This window comes from Harpia harpyja, chromosome 6 (assembly GCF_026419915.1).
Source record: "Harpia harpyja isolate bHarHar1 chromosome 6, bHarHar1 primary haplotype, whole genome shotgun sequence".
NCBI lineage: Eukaryota > Metazoa > Chordata > Aves > Accipitriformes > Accipitridae > Harpia > Harpia harpyja.
Genome location: NC_068945.1, coordinates 56,880,646 through 56,900,179, shown reverse-complemented (window position 1 = coordinate 56,900,179; position 19,534 = coordinate 56,880,646). Strand labels below are relative to the sequence as shown.

The window sequence follows — 19,534 nt, the reverse complement described above, 5'->3', positions numbered from 1 at the left end:
GGAAGGAATGAAAACATGTACAGTATTTGCATTTTTATTATAAAACAAAGATTGTCAGTAAGAGTCATTTCTTGACTTTAGTAGCATTCATCACTTGTTCTTGAGCAGCTTTCTTCGCCTTGACCATTTCAACGAGTTCCTAGAGAGTTGGAAGAAAAAAAAAACCAAAACAAAAAAAAAAACTTATCTAAATGTGGAACTTCTTAACAATGCTGTGGTTTTGAACACTACATATATTCAGCCTGAAACACTCTAGCTCTCAACATAGTGAGGAATCTAGACAGTTTAATAACTTAAAACAATTTCTCATAGAAACAAATAAATTAATGGAAGGTCAATGCTCATCTGCTTCCCCTGCAGCAGGAACTTTACCTGCAGGAGGCTAGGGATAGGACTTCACCTACTTCATCTACAAGAGCTTGTTGTCAAACTGTAAGGCAGATCTCATGAGACAGACTTTCCTTCCCAGCTTCCAGAGCCAGTACTTTCACTGAGGAAAACTTAGTCCTTACTGCTCTTTTGGGGTTGAGTTACCACCACCAAAAAAAAAAAAAGTCTTCCCATAAGGCTCCATCTTGTGCTAGTTTGCAGTTGTCAGATACTGTCTCTGGTAGGGAAAGCAACAGTAAAAGCAAAGGATTCTAACAAGACCTGGGCTAATTACAGTCCCAGAAGGAGGTGAGGTACCTTACCTTGTATCGCTTCATGCAGTCTTTTTTTGACCGGCCCGGAACAGCTGCTGCTATTTTCTCCCATCTTTCGGGAGTATTTACTGGATAAGTCTTCAATGCTTGTTCTAAAAGCTTTTGTTCTTCTGTTGTCCAAGGGGATGAATCTAAAGGTGATCCTGTTTTTAAATGCAAAAATGACAGTAAGAAAAAAAAAAATTAATAAGTAATCTATGAGATAAGCCTAAGAAAATATTGTAAAATCTATTATAATTGCTTTAAAATCCTTGCAGTTTTGTGATCCAATTAGTCTGTCCTAAGGGCTACCCAGTACTAAAAACCTGAAAGAAAAGAAAAACCCAACCCTGAAAGTGACTGGACGAGTGGCCCTTGGGATCTTTAAATAAAGCACAGAGAAGTTAGAAGGTAACATCTTTCATTGTCAGCTGAGTGTTAGATCACTGCAGCTGCCCTGTTAAGTATCGTTAGGGCGGCAATGTAGCTCTTCCTTTTGTGTTTCAGTAAGGAACACTTAGTAAGGAAACACGGCCTTCTGCAAGTGTCTGCAAAATTTGATGGGAGTTGTTTGGGGTTTAACAGGAGACCAAAGCTTAGCTGTAGGATGATCCTGTATCTCAAGTGCATACCCTCAGGCCTACTCTTACCTGAAAATGTAGCACCCTCTGAGGAACAGATAATCTCAGCATCAGCCTTAACCTGTTGCCTCACCAGGAAGCATTTCAAACTGTCACTAGTTAGCTGTGGCTTGTACTGTGTGTAACAGAAACCCTCAAATCCAGTAACAGAGCCTGGATCACTTTCTTACTTGCTACGTAAGTTTGTAATAACTAAGTTTGTTTGTAAGCAAGTCTTAAGTAAGTTCTGGATTACTTTCTTACTAAGATGCACAGGGGAAGCAACTCTGCAAGAAGGTCTCTCTTTTCACCTTTACCTTCAAATCGTTCCGAGGGGGCAGCACTGTCCATCTGAGGCACCACACCATGTTCTTTTTTAAATTTGTCAAATGCTTTCTTGTTTATATCATCTTTTTGATGAGGGTCTATGAGCAACAGACATTGAATACAATAATTAGTACAACAAAATTAAAGCTGGATGTAATAATGAAAACATTGTGTAGCAGATTATTGTAAACTCATAATCACATAATCAAAAAACCTAATTCCTACTTCCTTTGAAATGATGGTAAAGAGGGTGGTAGATTAAAAAAAAAAAAAAAATCAGGGTCCAATAAACTGTACTCAAAGTATCAGGCTCTCCAACCCCGATCCTGCTTTATACTGCTCAGATGAGTACTTTTTCTGTATAAGTTTAAGCTTGAATCTGCAACTTCACTGAAATCAAAAAGGATTATTCTATCAAGTAAGGGCTGTGGCACAAAACCTGCATATTACACCCAGAGTACCAGTGTGTTAAAGGGGCAGTCGGGAACAGTATGAAAGCTTGGGTCCTCCTTGTGCAGGTATTGCAATGGAGAAACTTCTTAAACTGTTTTTTGGAATGTTTCGATTTTCCTTAAAAACTTGCTCAAGAGCCTACTCTCATTATCCAAGCTCTTTAGGCTCCATTTACCACAAGAGGAGATAAGTCACCTTAATTCAGGTGTCTGAGTCTGTTGCTGAATCCTATTTATCTTTTTAAAGTATCTCTATAGCTTCATCAATTTCATTTTTCTAGATGCCTTCCTTTGTAGAGAGCTTTTTCAGAGGCCAGCTAGTCCCTCTCTGAGTGTAGAGGAGCCCAGGCAATGCATGTGGCCTAGACATCTGTGCATCAAGTTACATTAAAAGAATTCCTGAGATTCACTCATGAGGTGGTGACTTACATGATAGGTATTAGGCTGAAAATACTGAGTTACATAAATACTCCTCTCAATCTTCCATCTGAACTACATTTCTTTTAGGGATATATAGAGGATTTTCTCATAATAGAAACACAATGCTGTTCAAAGAAAATCAAGCTGTACAGAAGCATGCAGACAATCTTATTACAGAAATAAGGTAATAGAGATACCAAGCTTTTGGAGGCTCTTTGCTTTATTAATGACATCTTTTGCTGTTCGTTTTATTCCAGTAGCAGAGTGCAAGTTCATGTAATTGGCAATAACTTCCCACCTAAAACAAGAATAGATAGGGTAAACCAGCATATTACATAATAGCATATCTTCATACAAGCTACTTTCAAGCTCCCATACACATTTATATCAACTCTTAAGTAAGTTTAATCGTACTTAAATACAGATAAACTGTCATGGTAACTATCCTGTAAAGCTTTCAGTCGCTAAATCCAGACGTTGCCCTTAAGAATTCAGTCAGCTTAGGTGAGCTTCTTGGCTTCTGATACCGAAGAAGGACAGGGTAGAATATATGTGTGTAAGTGCAAACCTGTAATCCTCAAAACTCTGCTCAGCTGTTGCTTTCCTGAATTCCCTAAACACCTCTGACATTAACTACTGCAGACTGCACTGAAAGGGCTGAGAAGTTACTAACCCTGTTACCACTGCCCTCAAAAAGAATACCTAAACATCAGGTAAAGGGGCTTCAACAGGAGAGACCTGGAACAGCCCTAGCCCCAAATTATTCCTAGTGCATTCTTAGGAAATGGAGGGGAATATTTGCACTTGATAGACAGTAGGATCATATGTAGGCCTGTGTTCTCAATGAGTATTCGTGACTGCTGAGCTGCAGTGCAGAAACAGGTATTGGTATCATCTCCATAAAGAGTACGACAGCTTGGTTTTTTTAAAAGCAAGCATCCACATCTTGTAATGGAGTCTTCAAATCTGTGAATCCTAAGTGGAAGAAGGCATCTCACTCCTGGGAAAGAACAGGATTTAAGGCATGCTCCTGTTTGATGCTTATTAGTAAGCTGATTGCCAGTGCTGCTTTCTGTGAAGCCCAGCCTTTCCCTTTTCCCCTAAAGAGAGCTGGCGCACTTAACTCGTATCTCTGGCTGTTTTCCTCCTACAGTGTAGAGGAGAAACCAGCCTCACATTCATTGTGGAGCTAGTGGAAGTAGCTTACGCACTTGTATTCCTACCCAGCTGCATCATGGTCACTGTTCCGGTTTTGTTCTCTGCTTTAATGACTGGAGCCTATCCTGAAGTAAGCTCTGTGCAAACACAGACCTCAGCACCAAGTTTGGGGGGAAACAAGATACAGGACCAGAGCTAACTCCAGTGACACACAGAGCATGGTACCAAGAGAAGTCAAACCACAGGCTGCTCAACAGTCAACGAAAAGGAGGAAGTTTAGGGAGTCCTTATACTGACATCATACTCAGGATGGTCTGAAAAGAAGTTGTATCATGCTTGTTATTTAATTAAAAATTGTTAGTAGTGCTTTTAATACCAAACCTGAGAAGTACCTCGAGTTAGTCCCTGCTGGGAAGAGGTTCACAGCTTTAATTAACAATTGTAAATCATCTTCTGGCCAATTTTTGCTTCCCCCTCCACCACCAGTGGATGACTTTTCTGAACTCTTTGTTGCTTGGCGCATACGAGCTTCTGCCTCTTCTTTCTCTCGCCTTATTTGTTCGTTTATTTCTTCTATCTGAAGGATTGTAAACAAGCATTATTTATTTATTTATTTTTATGTTTTACAGTGAACACAAACCCCTCTCTCTGGTATTGCTTTGAGCCTTGAATTTTGCTTAGTTTCTGTTCTGTACGTGATACATAAGGAAATGGAGGACCTTATCTGCTCCAGTATTATTTCCCTCCATCCCGCGTGTAAATTTGGCTATCCCAGATTAGGAGCTATGGCAGAAATCCATCACAAGTTCACTAGGAAATTAAGTGAACGCTCCCAGGATTAAGGCAAAACTTCTGAATCTAGTGTGAATGTCCACGCTAACACCTGACTTACAGGGACAGATCCACAAAAGTATTAAGAACCTAAAGTGACTAGTGAGGGCAGTTAAACATCTGTGTTGAATACATTGACTCCCAAATCTTCCAACCTAACTGCTACCCAAGCCTGGTTATGCCTGAAATTCTCAGTTACTATGGTTGTACTAAGTTAGCATTAACTGCAACAACCCAGATTTTAGTTACTAAGTGCTTACTCAGGGTTAGATGGCTACATGTAGTTTGTTAGCAAGCAATTCAGCAGAACTTAAGTTATCGATCGCACCTTTGTGAACTGTAATGACATCCTGAGACTGTGGCGTGACATATCTTTAAGGTATCTGCTTCTGAGTATGCCTAGTCCAGTCTTGGCAATATTAAAAAAGCTATGCGCTTATGCCTGTTGGCAGGATGCTCAAACTAGGTTTCTCGCTGTCTATCTCAATAAAATCTTCCTGGCAAAAGGAAAGTTATCTGATAGATAACTTTTATTAATGCAAAAGTAGAACAGTTTTAACAGAGAGACAGAAAAGTGACTGTCCCGTGTTTGGAACACTCTCCTGCAGACTGGGAGATTGGATTCAGTCTCCTGTAGAACACGAGGGGTTTGACTCTTAAGTTGTCTGATGAGTAAACCTGATGCTGGGATGGGGACAGATCATTTTCCTCACCAGGAAAGAAAGTTCACAGCTGTGAATCCAAAGCGGATGAGAGGAAGTACCTTACACTTTCTGCAGGACATGGGTTCAGCCTTATTAGTCCAAATGGCTTTTTCCTGCTGCCAAAATTTAGGCAGATCCTTGCTGAGTTTTCTAAATCTTGATCACAAGGATCTTGCTTTTCCCATACTTTGGTATCCAACCCACTGGCCCTTCCACTGGCTACAGCCTGCAGCACTTAAGTCCTTTTGTGGATCTAGCCCCACGTCATGGATACTAGGATAGGATTTTTATTGCATAACAGAATAGGTTAAGACTGCCCTCCTTCCCCTCTAGGTAATTGCCACCTGTTGGGCAAAACTTAAATTCCTCTACTGTTTCTGTATACTGTACAAATGGTAGGTTTTATGTCCTTTACTAATTAAAAATGCGTATTTTTTTCTCAGCTGGCCCTGGTTATTTCACCAGCCATGAACTGCACTATGTAAAATGAAGCAGAGGTCAAGTCTGCCTGAGGACTCTGAAACTCAGGTCTTTGAGTTTAACAGGCAGGATTCCACAGCAGCTATGTTGTATCTTACTTTGATTTGGTCATGTAGATTTCACAAATCAAGTTATTCTGTTATTTTGATTTGACACTCAGCATAATTACCTGTTTTACTACAGCCGCCTTTCCTCCTTCCCTTGTTGTGGATGTAAGTGCTTCATTCAAGCATTGCAGACTAAAAATAAATTATTAAGTTACAACGGATAGCTAGTAGAAAGATGGGTATCAAAACGAGCAGAAATCAGCAGCAGGAAGACTTACCTTGCTAGCTCAAGACGATCACAAAGCTTTTCCACCTCCTCCATCATTTTAACACAATCTGCCTCATTATCAGAAAAGTAATTCCAGTTCTGGAAGCAGAAATACATGTTCTACAAAGTTCTTGAACTTTATTGTCCTGTTCCTTCAGACAAAGGCTTAACACATAGCATTCTTCAGCCACTGCTGTGTTTGGACCTATTTGGTCAGCTTTACTCACAACTCAAAACCGTATAAACCACATGATAAGTATGTGTTTTAGTATTTTGCTTTTTAGTAAACCCACTTTCCATACCCATCTCCAGCCACAAGAACACGCAAGCATGTGATAGGGTCCGATCTAAACACACATAGTAATTTCACTGATGTAACCTGTATTTCACTATAATAATATTTAAATACCTTGCATGTTGTTCTCAGTTTTTGCCTTTCTTTCTTGATTGCTTTTTTCTGTATCTCTTTTTCCTTTTTTGCTACTAATGCTTGTTGCCTAACTTCTTCTTCCTCCTTTTCTTTTGCTAACCGTGCTGCTTCTAATTCTGCTTGTCTTTGCTGCAATCAAAAGGAAAAAACAAACAAAAAAAATCAACAAAGCCACACTGTTATAGGGTCATTCAGTCATTCAATATTAAAATGTGCTGTTTCTGGTTTTGGTGGGGGTTTGTTGTTGTTGTTTGGTTGTGGGTTTTGTTGGTTTTTTTTAATACATCCATACTTTAATGTTTGGTTTTCCCAAGGATTTTGAGGGAGGGGATGAAACATATACCAGTTAGCATTAACTCAAATACTCACTATAAGGACCCCTAGTTTATAAAGCCTGACTTCCTTGATTCCTTGACAACAAAGTTACAAAACTGTATGACATTTCCTATGCCTGCCCCAAGAATATGAGCTTTGAAAAACACAGTGGTCCAATATTTCTCATGCATCATTATTAACATAGAATCCTGCAGTGCTCTGGTATTGTCTTTTAAGTCACTTTTCAGCACCTTACAGTTCCCTTTCATTCCTGGTACTTGTTTTGGAGCCATCTTTTCCAAACTGTTAATATTAATCAAATATGTTATGTTACCTCAAAGTGTTTCATACCAATCAACTATTCACAGACTATATGCACAAGGCAAGCAGCTGTATCCATTTTATGAAAAAGGAAAGTAGGCCCTGGAATTTAATGACTGCCTCTAAACCAGCGGAAGTGTATGCAACAACAGAACTCAATTTTAGAAGTTTTTTTGTTTCAGATCTGTGCTCCTTGTTTTCATCTCATTCTCAAAAGGCTGTCAGTCTTGCACTGCCTGTTGCACAGGAATCGACGACAACACATCTTTAAACCCCAATATAATTCTAACAGTAGCTTTCTGACACATGTAGAAGCTGAAGCAGTGGATCAGGTATGAATGAACCAGGGTTTTTCAACCCAAATAAAGCAGTTAACTTACTTTTTCTTTTGCTTCCTGTTCTTTTCGTTTTGCTTCTACCTTTGCTTTCTTCTCTGCTTCTTTCTTTGCCTTCTCTTCCTCCTTAAATTTCTTTATCCTGGGATCACAGCTGTATGCATTGTCTGGCAGAAGAAAGGATGCATCATGTACAAAATAAAAACAGGAGATTTCCACTGTTAGTTAACAAATCTGTCTTCAAAAAAACCAGCAGTTTGCATGCTCACCAACAAGTGTCCTGATTCTGTTCATTTCTTCTTTTTTCCTCAGTGCTCTAGCAGCTCTGTTCTGCTTTTCAATCCACCTCCTTTCATCTCGACTAAAAAGGGAAAGCATGGTTAGTTCAGTGCTAATATCCTACAGTGTCAGTCTGTTAGAAATTCACCAACAAACTTTTTAAAAGTTTCCCCACACAGACGCTCTTCTCTGAATACTTCAAAAAATGAAGTTCCAGGCCCCAAGCTCGTGTCAAAAATGCTAGGCATTTACACAATTACATAAACCTTCAAAACACTTGACAAAACAAGCTGCTTATCTGTCATTGCAGGGAATGAGGTCATGGACTTTATTTCCAAAATGCAGTCCACTTGTTGACCTAACATTAAACCCAAGCAAAACAACTGAAATGCTGGTATACAGTTTAATTAAAGGGCAGCAATATAATCAATGTTAATTATCTCAATTTTACAGAATATAGGTCATGTCACATAAACCCATCTGCACAGAAAGAACACTTTCTATGAAGTACTGTGACACTGGTAAAATCAAGCTGGATTTACTTGAGTAAAATACAGCTCAGGTTAAATGGATTAAAAATTGGCTGACTAAACCTGAAAATATTTGTCAGTGCTGTCAAGAAAGAGGCAAATTGAACCCCCAAATAATGGGGGTCTATATCCTCACCCACACAACCAAATACAGAACAATATACCTTAGAACAAAGAAAACAATCCCCATAACAGAGCAGGAGACTACTACGAGTAGAGTGATGGTTTAAAACACAAGCAACATCACCTTTGACAAGAAGGGATAACAAGAATCATGACCATCTGAACAGAAGCTGAAGTGTAGTTCTCTCTCTGAAGTACAGCGTACTATGTACCATTTGTCTAAACATTTTTAAAAAAGGACACTAATGACAGGAATAAGCACAAAAAAGAGCTATGCAAATAATTCAAGAGCCTTCCAATGAGAAGCCTGGAGATTAATCTCTGTAATTTATCAAACATACAAGTGATATGGAATTGATTACAGTGCCTTCACAGAATCTTCACAGGAGCAAGAACATTGGGTCCAGAGAGGCTCAAAAAAATTAACAGCAGGAAAAGGCATTAAGAGAAGAGGAATGAAGACCTAGCTATAGCCTAAATGTGGCAGTTTTTAGCCACAAAGCAAGCTAACCACTGACTAACTACAAATTGATTTCTATTCAAACTTGGAAGAAGAGGTTCATACAATGCCAGTTATGGTTATACAAGGATGACTAAGTGAAAGGTTGTGTCCTGTGAAATAATGTGTTAGACTAAATGATTTGCTGCTCTAACTTGAACATTCTGTGTTATAACTGTAGGAAGGATAAAAATAGAATGTGTTTTCCAATGGCAACATGGTCTGAGTAATTCAGCAACTATCACTACATCAACAAATACACAATTTTTATTAACATCAAGCCATCAGAACTAATCTCTGTAAATTCTAGAAAGTATCGCTTGTCTCAGCACAGTTCAATAAAGAGTTGGAGAGAGGAATGATACCTGCTTACTCATCCACTCTGTTCTGGCTCCAGGTTCAACCTGTCTTTGGGACTTGGTGGAACTGCAAGTCTGAACTTAAATGAACACATTTCAAAGCACCTCAGAAACACCTCTGTGATGCAAGCAAGAACTACTTCAATTACACAAATAAGACAAAGAGAAGCCCACAGTCAGTCCAGTTCAAGTCCATGACTGACTACTAAGCTGGGAGAGTGGAATTCTGTCTTAGTTCGGCTACCTTTCTTCCTATGACTTACAGTCTAATAGAAAGTTGGAAAAATCTTGCTGTATCAATCTCTCAGTCTCCTGTCAAATTTCTTTTTACTTACATACCATTCTGCTTTTTCTTTTTCCTCTTCATCTAAATAGGAAAACTCTCGCCAGGAATCAAAATTATACCTAGAGTAAACAAAAGTAAAAAAAAAAAAAATCAAACAAAGAATGAATGAAAAAAACCCAACCAAACAGCAAAACTATTACAAATAATCTACCTTTTTTACTATTAGGTTTTTGTAGGCAATTATACTGTTATTTACTGTTTATACTACATAATTTACAATTATACTGCACCTACAATGATTCCACTGTGTTAAGTCAAAACAGAAGATGTTACTGAAAGTAATGATTTGCATCTGTCTGTACTGTAGGACAGAGTGTATTTTAGGATGGGATCAGTCTCACCAACTCTAAATGTCTACAGTGCAGTTGTCTAAGCTCCCATTGTAGGCAGCGGAGATACAGTGCAGTCTTTAGAGTTGAGAGAGAAATTAATTTAATCTTTATGTAAGCATCTGTATTTAGCAGGTAAGTTAAGCCATAAACTCTACTGACTTTATTGGACTAGACAGACCTCCCTTAACTAGGGGAGCTTAAATACCTAGTAGACACCGCCACTAAAAACACAAGTTACGTGAGATGAACCCTACTTCTAGTCTGTGGGTCAACTCTGTTCGCAGCCATTGTGGTCAGAGAACTGTCAGAAGCTCCCGCTGTAACTGTGAATTTACAACATAGATGCATTAGCTACGAGAAAGCCAGCTCAGTTTGTGGAAGGCACCAAACAGCTGTGGGTAATTTCGTGATGTTAGTAGGTCAGAACAGACCACAGCCTACAACCTACATACAAAAGGGTCTGCAAGCCCTTCATATCATGTCTTGAATACTGTGAATAGAAACTGAGGTATCGGCTAACTTACCAAAATGAATAGAATGCATCTACCTCTTCAAATGATGAGTTCATGTCCCCAAGTTTAGGAACATTTTTCTTATTTGACCACCTGAAAATAAATGGATATATTCAAGAAATAATATACATAATCTTACTTCATAACATGGTAGTGTTAACTATGGAATCAAAATACCACATCAGAGGCTCCCTCCCACCAACACAGAGGGGCACCAGGAAAGAGGAAGAAAATGGGAGAGTTCCTTCTAAACATCCTCCAGATTGGGCCTTTTTTGGGGAGCTCCCCCTGAAAAGCAAACTCCTCCTGCCCGAGTTTGGTATGCCTACAAGGAGACCTAATGGAGCACAAGCTATCTTTGTAGATATTCAATTCTCCACACACATTCTCCTGGTAGAAAAAGCTTACAGAAAGTGGACAAGAGGTGCTCTGTGAATAACTCAGCTCTGTGGTAGGCTACAGGAAGTCTCCCAAATACTCTAACAGAGTACGAGGGAATAATGCATGCTCTGCCTCCATTCCATTTTTTCCCTACAAAGAGGGAAATCTTCCATAGGCTCTAGAATTTGTTATTCCATGACATTGCATCCATTTCCAAGCAGAGAAGGGAAACAACCCATCTGACAACCACAGATCCAGGTCTGAATCTCTGGAATACTTGATAAAAGATTCAATAAATCTACTTTAAATAATCAACGGATTGTTCAGAATGTGTTGTAAAGTGCCTCACACAATAAACCACTTTTTTTTTTTCATACAGGTAAAAGGTGAAATAAACTTCTATTGTGACAGCCTTAATACAAAGTTAATTGGCAAGCATGAATCAAATGCAGAAAAAAAGTCACACACCTTAAGAGAGAACCACCAAATATTGATAGTTACTTATCTTCTCTTTTAACCAGCTAAATTGTGAACATAACTATTGTCTTCTGTTAATGTCTCACCCTCATAAGAAAATCATAAAAAAAGGAATTTTTAGTCAGTAGCATACACACACTTGGTATAGTAAATAATTTTAAGATGAAACAACGTGTTGTACAAAAAGGACAGTAAGTAATATGGCGCTGAGAACAGACTTTTTTTTTTTTTAATCTCATGGGTCAAACTCAATGCCGCCAGTGTGACAGTTCAGATTATTTTAAAATGAAGTAATAGAGAACGCACTATTTTACTTGTATTACATTTCTAGCAAATTAATGCATCTCCCAGCATCCCTTAAAACCACACTTGTTACAAACACAATGCCAGAAGATTTTGCAAATACTGATTGTCCAGCAACAGCAGAGGCAGTCTGACATAGCTTACCTGGCATTTCTTTCAAAAACTGGTGAAAAAACTTCAAAGAAGTTTTCTTTTGCTTCACTTTTGGAAGGTACAGAATTATCAAAAGTAGGATCTATGCTGTTAAATGCTCGTCGTTTCACAGGATCAGATAATATTTCGTAAGCTGAAAAAAAGTTACCAGACATAAAACATGAGACTAAAGTGAGTCTTCCCCACAAGGTGCGAATGTTACAGAAAAGCTTCTAAATGTTTAAAAAGATGCTCTCAGATCTGTGTTTGATCTATCATTCTGTACAGCTTGATATTTAGTTCTTTTAGTGACAGCAAATAGCATTGCTGTCAATTCCTGTTAAACTAAGTAGGAGGAAAATGTTTATGAAAAACACCACATTTAACCATTACAATGTAACAAATCAGATTATATTTAAAATAATTTTATAGCAGTAAATTCAGTTTAGGCAGTGGGAATTTGGGCATGACATCTTCAGGCTTTTATCCTACACCAGATCCTTGCAGATAAATTGACAAAACAGTCTACTAAGACAGGCATGGAGTAAAAGCAGTCTCCAAGTTAATATGATGTCAGAACTAGCAAGAACAGGAGCCACTCATTAGAATTTTTGCAGCTCATGATGAAGTTGTACTGAGACTTGGTGGTGTGGTTTAACCCAGCAGGCAGCTAAACACCACACAGCTGTTCGCTCATTCCCCCCCAGTGGCATGGGGGAGAGAATCAGAAAAAAGGTAAAAGTCATGGGTTGAGATAAAGACAGTTTAATTGGACAGAAAAGGAAGGGAAAATAATAATAATGATAAGAGAACATACGAAACAAGTAATGCACAGTGCAATTGCTCACCACCCGCTGATCAATGCCCAGCCAGTCCCCGAGCAGTAGGCAGCCATCCCCTGGCCAACTCCCCCCAGTTTTATTGTTCAGCATGACGTCATATGGTACGGAACATCCCTTTGGCCAGTTGGGGTCAGCTGTCCCAGCTGCGTCCCCTCCCAGCTTCTTGTGCACCCCCAGCCTCCTCGCTGGCAGGGCAGTATGAGAAGCTGAAAAGTCCTTGACTTAGTGTAAGCACTGCTCAGCAACAACGAAAACATCAGTGTGTTACCAACATTATTCTCATACTAAATCCAAACCAGGGCACTATACCAGCTACTAGGAAGAAAATTAACTCTATCCCAGCCAAAAACAGGACACTTGGAAGGAGTATAAAACACCACATAGCTACTAGCCAACACATGCACACGCTCCCAGTTTTCCTGTTCTTGCAGTCCTGCAGCTGGGGAGCACCTCATTACTCAATCTTATAACCTGGAAAAAGCTACACACTGTAGCTTCAGTAAACTCTTGTTTTCTCTCAAGGAAGTGTGGAATTACTTTGTCTGTCAGTTCTACAATACCCACTATTTTTCAGTAAGAGTGAAAAGTCAAAGGAATCAAATTCACATTGCGATCATTCATGGGCTTCTCTGACTGCAGATCACCGCACCGTGAAGGTGAGATCTAGATGATAAGCCGGAGGAGACTGTGGTGCTCTGTGGTTCTGTAAACTGATTGCACTGCATGTGGTAATGGAGAGAGGAAGGAATCCAAGGGACCACCAATGAGCTGCTGTCTGCTAGTCTTCCCTTCCCCTCTGGGAAGGGACCTGCCTCTGCCAATACTCTAAATGACCCCAATTACCCTCTACATTGCAAGCTAGGAGCTTCAATAACCCTCATACCATTTTCCTGATGCAAGAAATTCCACACACATCCGTTGGTTCCTCTTCCACTTAAAAGATGTCCTTTCCATAGAGATCCCCAATTCTACTCCCACAGACTCAGTTCTCCCAGTACTGTATCTCCCACTCATTCCTTTGTCAGACCCAGCTCTGAATCCCACCTACGGACTCCTGCCTTTCCAAGTTTCTTCTCTCCATTCCGTTACCACTTACTCCTACTCCAGATTCCCCTTCCCTACCACTGCATTTCCTTCCTCCAGGGTGCTGCCTGGAAGCATTACTCCTCTTCCATGCCACTTTGTGCTTTCCTTTCTGTTTATCCTTAAACTTGGATAGTAAGAAGTCAAGCGGAAACATATTTTGCTCCTTGCACGAAGAACACAGAGCATATTCCTTAATTCAGGTACAGGTTGCTCTTAAAAATGTCTGCCAGTTTCTGACAGGATTGCAACTATGGAAAAAAAAAATGTCCTTTGGCAACTTTTTTCCTTTTGACAGCTGAAGGAGGCTGAAGACGTCATTAGCTTGTCTAAGATATCATCTAACATTTTAACTACTATTGTAAGAAGACACTCAGAAGAAGAAAGTTTAGAACACACAAATTCCAAGATTTCCTCCCACCTGGACCTTACTGAGTCAAAGAAAATTGTTTAAAATAAATGAAAAAGCCAAACTCCAAAGCATTTCTAGAGGCATAAGTCATACACCTTGAACATTCCCTATGGTTCTGGAACTGGCCAGCAGTGGTGTTCTAGGTCACTACAGGCAAGAAGGGAAATGTTATCACTCGGTCATCTGTGGGCAAAAAAGAGCAGCTGAAGAAACTGATATCCTACATCAAATCAACAGATGTTCTGTTGGCAGAGTACACGAATTAGAATTCAGTTTTTCCAGTTGCTGTTGGTGTCTTAGGGGAATCACTTTAGAGCACACCAGTTTATCCCAGGTATGTGGCTACCTCTAGTGGTTCATCTTTGCATACGCTGCTACAAGCGTTCACGTTCTGTCACCAAGTAGCACGGCAGGCTATCAGCTGCATTCCCATACTGCTTCTACCCAGAGGGAAGTTATGTTAGTGCGATCTCGATTTATTGAGGCAGTTTTCTAAAATGGAAAAGAACTTTTCTGGCTTTTTAGTAATTGACAATTCTTTAAACCTAATAAAGCACTACAAATACATTTCAGATTATCAGGTAGATTGAGAGAGTATAATAAAAGAGATCAATTGCTTACCTTTAGTTATGCATGTAAAATAATCATTATCACCTTCTCCTATCTGTTCCCCGGCAGCTTTTCGCTTGTCTGGATGATGTTTCAAAACCATGGATTTATCTAGCAAATAGATACATTACGTTTAGAAATGCTTCATCATCAACAGTTTATTTCTCACAAACTGCAAAGTAACACAATAATTGCAACTGACATTTCTCTAATTAGATACTTTAAAAAAAACCCCAAAAACCCAAACACCAAAAAACATCAGGAAGAAAACAGATATGAGTTAATGAATTTTTCTTTGATTTAATGCTATTGTCATAATTTAAATTATTTCATCTTTGCTGGGACACAAAATAACCACAACTCAGAAACTCTATTCCACCTTCATCAGCTGAAGAAGTACTGATTTTCTGGGACTTAGTCTACTATTATGCATAGCGAAGTCCTTCAGTAACCGTAAGTGTACAGTTAGCTTCAAAATGCATAATGCAGCTTCAGGACCTTAATTGTGCAAGATTGTACAATTCCCTGTGCAATCACACTGAAAAAATAAAGAATAATAATTAATTTTAGTTGTTACTTTTAATGAAAAGCAAAGTAGTTCAGATAAAATAAAAATTGCGTTCTATCCCTTTACTCAAGTTCTGCACACGATCCAAGATGAAGAGATAGCAAGGAAATTACAGCCATGAGGCTGTGAAGACTGCTGCACTTACCCATGGATAACATTAAGCACACACACGAGACTTCGTGGTCAAGTTCTCTCTCTACTTAGGCCTTGAATGCTGAGATATAACTAACACATATAGAGTATCTACTAAAGTTGCTACCAAGGTTGTCTTCGTGTTTAAACAGCAAAACCAGATTTTAAACCGACTTCTTTGCCAATAGGTCTAGCCATATTATCATACAACGTAAAATGTACCTTCTTGGCTCACTATAAAATACTAGAGAGAAGATATCATGCAAGTAGTTACAGCAACCTGCCTTTTGAGAAATGAATGAGAATCCTTGTTAAAAATAGGAAAGCACAGTATATATTGGTGAGAGACTCACATCTCTAAAGCGTCATGTGATAATTGAGTGCTGTTAGGATCCTGAAGAGAGAGATGCCCCAGTTCTTGCTCGAGAAGAGTAGTGAGACCACTAATCATCACCAGAATAGGTGTTGCTCTATGCTATTGTTGTGGTTTAAGCCCAGCCAGCAACTAGGCACCACGCAACCACTCTCTCACTGCCCCCCCCGCAATGGGATGGGGAGGAGAATGTGAAAAAAAAAGGTAAAACTCATGGTTTGAGATAGGAATGATTTAATAACTAAAGTAAAATAAAATGTAATACTAACAACAACAATAATAAAATATAGTAATAATAATAATAGTAATGAAAAGGAATGTAATACAATAAAATTAAAAAAAAAAAAACCCCAAACCCCAAGAAAAGACAAGTGATGCACAATGCAATTGCTCACCACCTGCTGACCGATGCCTGAGCAGTGATCCGCCCCTCCGGGCCAACTCCCCCAGTTTATATACTGAGCATTATGTTCCATGGTATGGAATATCCCTTGGCTAGTTTGGGTCAGCTGTCCTGGCCATGCTCCCTCCCAGCTTCTTGTGTACCTCCTTGCTGGCAGAGCATGGGAAACTGAAAAATCCTTAACTTAGGATAAGCGCTACTTAGCGACAACTAAAACATCAGTTTGTTATCAACATTGTTCTCACACTAAATCCAAAACACACCGTACCAGCTACTAAGAAGAAAATTAACTCTATCCCAGCTGAAACCAGGACAGCTACATTAGCACATGCTCCATGATGGCACTGCTAAGCAACACGTACCTGAGGCAACATAATTTCCTGAGTCAGTTGGTAATTTGCTGACTTCCACCCATTTTCATTTGGGAGTAACTTAATCTTCATCTGTGCTTTCACTGGGGACAGTGATTCTACTCACACCAGTACAGTTATACAGGCAATTGTTTGCCAGATCAGCTCACAAAACCATCAGCTTATTTCATAAAGGCTACTGAACAATCTTCAGAGTACTTTTAAATCTTTCTCCACTAAATACCTGCATCCTTCTTGCAAAGTCAACTCTTGGTCACGTTGCTTTCTAGGAAAAATGTTCTGAAGCCCAACACGGTGTTCCTTCACATGCAAGTACCACAAAATACCCCCAATCACCTGCATGCACTTTTGAATCATGTCTTGATTTAAGACACAGGCCCACGACATCATCAAGCAGCACAGTGGCACTTGAAGTTCTATGGTTTACTTACCCCAAATGTCAAGGAAACTTAACCTCACAAGACTACGTTTTTAACAGCTTGGAAACATCCCAGAGATCCAGCCACAGGAACTCTACAGTTTTCACACGGTAAAATGACCAAAGAAGAGCAAAACCAAGCTTCTCAGTGGCCTAAGCAACTTTTTGTTACTCGAATACCCCAAAATTCAAGAGCTACCACTCCATTCCCATGCAACACTCAGTCTAATCAGAACAATAACAGTAGCATACTTCTTAACCATCCACTAGCATTAACATGGCACCTAACCAGTGTAAGGGGGCTTCAAGGTACCAACCTACTGAAATACATAGGGTGGGGCTAGCTGTATTTCTCTGCCTTTCACTGAGCCTGGCTGCAGACTCAAAAATGCAGAAACGTACAGTTATAGTCTCAAGGTTGTTGACAAAAAAAACCCACAAGCAAGAAAGCTGAGATGTGAACTCAGTGATATTTTTGAATTCCCTAGCTTTAGGCCTGGGGATTTTGGAGCCGTGATGTGAATTTAGAAGGCTGGTAAGCAACGCAAATCAAAGAGTGGGCATTTTTGGGCCCGTGAAATGGCAAAAATCTTGTCCATGGCATGTATGTATTTTCACGTGGAAAACAGTTGTGTACATCTGAAAGAAAGGTATGCTTATGCAGGAAAGGTACTTACGAGCTGCTTTGATTTGTTTCTGAGTAGCCCTGTATCGTATATTTCCTAGCCCAAGGACTGCATAATGGTCTTGATTCTGAGGGGGGAAAAAACAAAAACAAAACCAAACCCCTAATAAACACTGGTAAATGCAACCTAAAAAGCCACAACACATGCAGAAAAAGAGTTCTTCTCCCCATCTTTTAAAAGCAAGAGACAGAATTCTTCCCTCTCTCAACAAATATTAGAAAAAGAACAATTGTCATAAAGGCCATAACTATTGAATAACCAAATATTAATAAATTAAGCCACTGTTACAGAAATTCAAGTAGCTTAATCTAAATTGGATTCAAGCACTGAATCCCAGAAAGTTCAATTACTGAAGAATTGAATTGCTGTCTTTAATATTAAGAGTGCTAACGCAATTCCAGAATAAGGGAGGCAGCAACAGGGAGGGGAGACACTTTTACTGCTTACAGGCAGTAAAATGAAAAACAACAGTTCAAGACGAAGATCTTATCCTGCTGTGCGCTTGAGTTTGCCTTCATCAACTGGTTATGCCTGGGAAATACAAACCCAGACGGAACGCTAATGGACACAAACCAATTCAGATGGGGGTGGGAGGGGAGGAGGAAGGGGATCTTTAGCAGCTGGGAAGAGCAGATAACTTTGACAGGAGATTTCCAGCAAAAATAATTAACCCTAATCTATATCAACTGAATACCTTCCAGTCCTTTGGATCAAGGGTTTTTAACATAGGAAATTCTTCAAGCTGCAATTCTTCATCCCCTGATTCTTCAGACAGTTCCTTCTCATCTTCTAGCTCCTGGAAAGAGGCAGAAACATTTATGTTTCTCCTCTTAATAAATGCTTCAAACCATCTTCCCACAGGTTCCACTTGACAGAGTACTGATGCTATAAGCAAAAACATAAAAACGACTTCACCTTCTGCGGCTTACTTTTTTTTTTTTTTTTTACTTTTTTTATATCAAACCCCACGAAAGCACTGCATCGCACAAGGCTACAGATTGCCAAACCTTCCAGTTCGCTCTAAACCCACCAGACTGCTAGACTGCAAGAACCCGAACACATGCCTCTCAGACGGCTATCTTCCAAACGCTTCCCTGCGTTCTCCAACCTGGAAAGGTGCTTTCAAGTTAAAGGAATGCCCACGTGAAACGATCCTTAGTATCTTCCCGGCTTTGGCAACAGAGGAGGTAACTGCGGCAGACAACAGCGAATTCGGGTTGCTCTCCCGTGCCTTCCTGCTCCCCCTCCTACAGGCCACTCCCCCGGCAGCGAAGCCCGACTTGTTGCTCACGCACCGCCGCGAAACGAGCACCCGGGCAGAGGCAACGCGTGAAGGGCACCGAACTGAAGTAAAACAGAGAGCAAAGCCCTCCGCAGACGCAGCATTTTGCACAGCCCGAGCAGGCGCTCCAGGGGTGGGTCTTTCCCCCTGCAGCACGCACTCGCTCTAACCAGGGGAAAGCCCCGCTCCTGGCAGCCGCGGCAGCGGGGGGGGGGGGGATCCCAGCAGCGACGCCCCGCTCCCCTCCCCGAGGCGCCGCCTCCGCCGGCCGCGGCTCGGCTCCAGCTACGGCCCCGCGGGCCGGGCCGCTCCCGCTCCCCCCCGAGGAGCCGGCGGTACCTACCTGCCGACAGCGCCCGGGTGACGGCCGTGACCTGCCCCTCCTGCGCCCCCCGCAGCATGGCGGCGGCGGGCGGCGGGCCGGAGCGAGCCTCGGGCCTGGGCGCCGCCGGGCCCCGCTCGCCTCGCCTCGCCGGTTGCCAGGAGCCGGCGCATGGAGGCGCCCCGCGAGCGCTTCCGGGGCGGCGGCGTGCGGCGCGATAAGCGGCCCGCCGGGGCCTCTCGCCCCACCGCCTCCTCCACGCCGCCTACGCCCCAACGGGGCCGGCGGCAGCCCGAGCCCGAGCCCGGGGCGGGTTTAACCGGCGCGGCGCACCCCGCTCCGCCGGCGGCGGTGTCGGTCGGAACTCTC

The 19,534-nt window shown here is 41.0% G+C and overlaps 1 protein-coding gene across 2 annotated transcripts; it reads right to left on the bottom strand.

Annotated features, from left to right (window-relative positions):
* Positions 1-18: 18 nt before the first annotated feature.
* DNAJC2 (DnaJ heat shock protein family (Hsp40) member C2) lies at positions 19-19,348 on the bottom strand. Of its 2 annotated transcripts, none has more exons than XM_052789916.1 (17): positions 19,187-19,348; positions 18,256-18,446; positions 17,553-17,628; positions 14,623-14,721; positions 11,677-11,818; positions 10,384-10,464; positions 9,521-9,586; positions 7,661-7,752; positions 7,437-7,558; positions 6,400-6,549; positions 6,001-6,089; positions 5,845-5,914; positions 4,053-4,237; positions 2,700-2,800; positions 1,621-1,728; positions 693-847; positions 19-139 (listed from the first exon to the last, which is right to left on the bottom strand). In XM_052789916.1, exons 1-17 carry the CDS (start codon positions 19,242-19,244, stop codon positions 65-67), a joined length of 1,860 nt encoding a protein of 619 aa, XP_052645876.1. In that variant the 5' UTR covers positions 19,245-19,348; the 3' UTR covers positions 19-64. The 2 variants fall into 2 exon arrangements, with proteins under 2 accessions (XP_052645876.1, XP_052645877.1); XM_052789917.1 differs by having other exon boundaries at positions 18,256-18,357; positions 19,187-19,331.
* Between the last annotated feature and the right edge of the window lie 186 nt (positions 19,349-19,534).